Source organism: Prosopis cineraria, unplaced genomic scaffold (assembly GCF_029017545.1).
Source record: "Prosopis cineraria cultivar Desert tree isolate PC_DT_omini unplaced genomic scaffold, ASM2901754v1 PC6, whole genome shotgun sequence".
Lineage (NCBI taxonomy): Eukaryota > Viridiplantae > Streptophyta > Magnoliopsida > Fabales > Fabaceae > Prosopis > Prosopis cineraria.
The window spans coordinates 15,399,032-15,401,654 of record NW_026555337.1 but is presented as its reverse complement, the minus strand read 5'-3'; the positions used below and the strand labels follow the sequence as shown (position 1 = coordinate 15,401,654).

Below are 2,623 nucleotides of genomic sequence, written 5' to 3'. Positions count from 1 at the left end.
GAAAAGAATCTGAGAAAAAAGCAGACTGTCTATGGTTCTGTAGAGAAAAGAATGATAAATCAAGAAAAGGAAGGTATCCAAGAGGGCAAAGTAGCTACATTCCGTGAATTACATAAATATGGTCGAACTAACAATAACAATTGAAAGAGAGTCCTAGAGCCTAGAGCATTAATAGCATTGAAAAAGATAAGATTGAGATAATTCCATGCAAAGCTCAGTAACAGTTGCATCAAACTCTACATTGATCGAGACCTTACGCCAGACACCACATGAATGATGAATTAACATGAACAGGTTGCGTCTTCCTTAAGACAACAAAGAGATAAATGCCAGAATTATGGAGCAGTACGATTGGTACAAAGTGTTATTGCAGTTGTTCATTAAGCACTTATCAGCATCTGTCCAAAGGACTCAAAGTTATGTTCATAATCTTACAGTTCCAAAAGCATCAACAACTTTTCGAAACAAAACTCGAATATGATGAGGGAAAAAATAAATGGACAATTATGATTCTGGCTCCTTGAGAGAGAGATTGGTATTCACTGCAAAATTGTGCAGCAACCCTGTAATCTCTGAACTCTGTTGACACCGAACAACTCTATTGCCAACGTGCTGAATAGTGGAAAAAACAAGAGACAATTTGCAGTATCAAATTATGAACACACCCAAGTAAATAGAAAACCAAACTCAGAATTTTTTCCCCCTTTTACCAAGAACTCTTCTTTCCTGATGCAGAATAGTACTCCATATACCAATTCACAAATTTCTTCAAACCTGTTTGCAAATCTGTGGTTGGTTTGTATCCAAGCTCCCTTGTAGCAAAGCTTATATTGGCATGAGTGAACATCACATCCCCATTACTTGGTAACGGCACAACTTTCTTCTTCGCCTTCACATTCAGCAACTTCTCAAGTATGCTCACAAGCTTGGAAACTGGAACTGGTGAAGTATTCCCCAAATTGAAAACCCTCAATTGAGCTGGCCCTTTCTTCTTGCCACCACTCCCAGTACTCTTCCCTGCCGTGTCCAATGCACCTAGGCAACCCTTCACAATATCATCAATATAGGTGAAATCCCTTGCAACAGAACGATGATTAGGGCCTTCAAAGATGGGAATTTGCTTCCCTTTCAATATATCCTTAGTGAAGAAGAAATAGGCCATATCTGGTCGACCCCATGGACCATAAACCGTAAAAAATCGCAGCCCAGTAATGGATAGACCGTAAATATGGTTATAAGTATGAGCAATTTCTTCACCAGCCTTTTTTGTAGCGGCATATAAACTAGCAGGCTGATCCGTCCGATCTTTCTCCGAAAATGGCACCTTAGAATTGAGTCCATAAACAGAACTAGATGATGCCCACACAATTGCAGGTTGTGGATTCGCAGATTTACAAACTTCGAAAACATTAACTAACCCAGCAATGTTGCTGTGTACATAAGAAGCAGGGTTCTTCATCGCATAACGCACTCCAGCTTGCGCCGCCAGATGCATCACATGGGTGAATTTCACCAACCTAAAAAGCTCCCGCAATAAACCAGCGTCGTTTATGTCTCCTTCAACAATGAACACCCCTTCGCGCCGCAGAAGGTCGGTGCGAGCACGCTTCAGAGAGGGATCATAATACTTATTGTAGTTATCGATGCCGACAACGCCATCTCCCCGTCGCTTCAGAGCAATGGACACATGGGTTCCAACAAAGCCAGCGGCACCAGTAACAAGAACCCTACGACATTTAGAAGAAGAATGCGGAGTCCCAGAAACACGAACGGAGTTCTGCCAATCGGTTCCGCCGCGAAGGGATCGGCGAGATGAAGAAGAAGGAGAAGGAGATCTGAAGAAGAAGAAGAAAATCAAGCCAAGAAAGACAAGAGACCAGAAGAGAAGCTTCGAGATGGTGAAGTGGTAGCGAGCACGATGAATGTTACCGGATTTATCTACCATTGCTGCAAGTGAAATTCGTCAACGGAAGAAGAAGAATCTCAGTAGTCCATGACCAAATTCAGACAAGTTGAAAGTTTTCAATGTAGATTTACTGAAAAATCCCGTGCAATTGAGAAAGAACAAGGACAAGGAAAGGAAATGAGAAATGGCTCAGATTGGAGTGTGATGGGCAGATTCTTAAAGGAAATTCTTCCGTTCCTCTGATACTTATCTAGAAGACTAGAACGAAAAGACTGGTTTTTTTTTTTTTTTTTGGCTTTTTCTTTTTCGGCTCTCTCTGTATGAATATGGAAAAATGGAAATGAGGAGTTCAAAACTACAGATTACAGGAGACTCGGGGGCAGAGAAGGACGCGGTTTGAAAAAGACGATAGTTAAAAACTTAAAAATAGTCAAATTGGATATAAATAAAATATAATGAGCGGTGCTTTTTGAGATGCGAGCCACCTCACTCTAGAATTGAAAAGATTGGCTGATGAATCATGTCATGGTCATCTAAATTTTTGCGGAAAAAATATCTATAGAATTTAAAACTTATTTTTGAATATTATTATTTAAATGTTTAATTAATTTAAGGAGAATTGCATATAAGGTGTTCAAAAGTAAAATAATTGCTCTTAAAACCTAATAGATTCTAATAAGGCATGCATTGAGGGCCCAAAGGTCTCGTGTAATTAAT

At 39.8% G+C, this 2,623-nt stretch overlaps 1 protein-coding gene across 1 annotated transcript; it reads right to left on the bottom strand.

The window, feature by feature from the left end:
* Window positions 1-351: 351 nt before the first annotated feature.
* LOC129314649 (UDP-glucuronate 4-epimerase 3-like) lies at window positions 352-2,287 on the bottom strand. Its single transcript, XM_054958136.1, has one exon. The coding sequence runs from the start codon at window positions 1,943-1,945 to the stop codon at window positions 707-709; it is 1,239 nt and encodes a 412-aa protein (XP_054814111.1). The 5' UTR covers window positions 1,946-2,287; the 3' UTR covers window positions 352-706.
* Window positions 2,288-2,623: the final 336 nt, after the last annotated feature.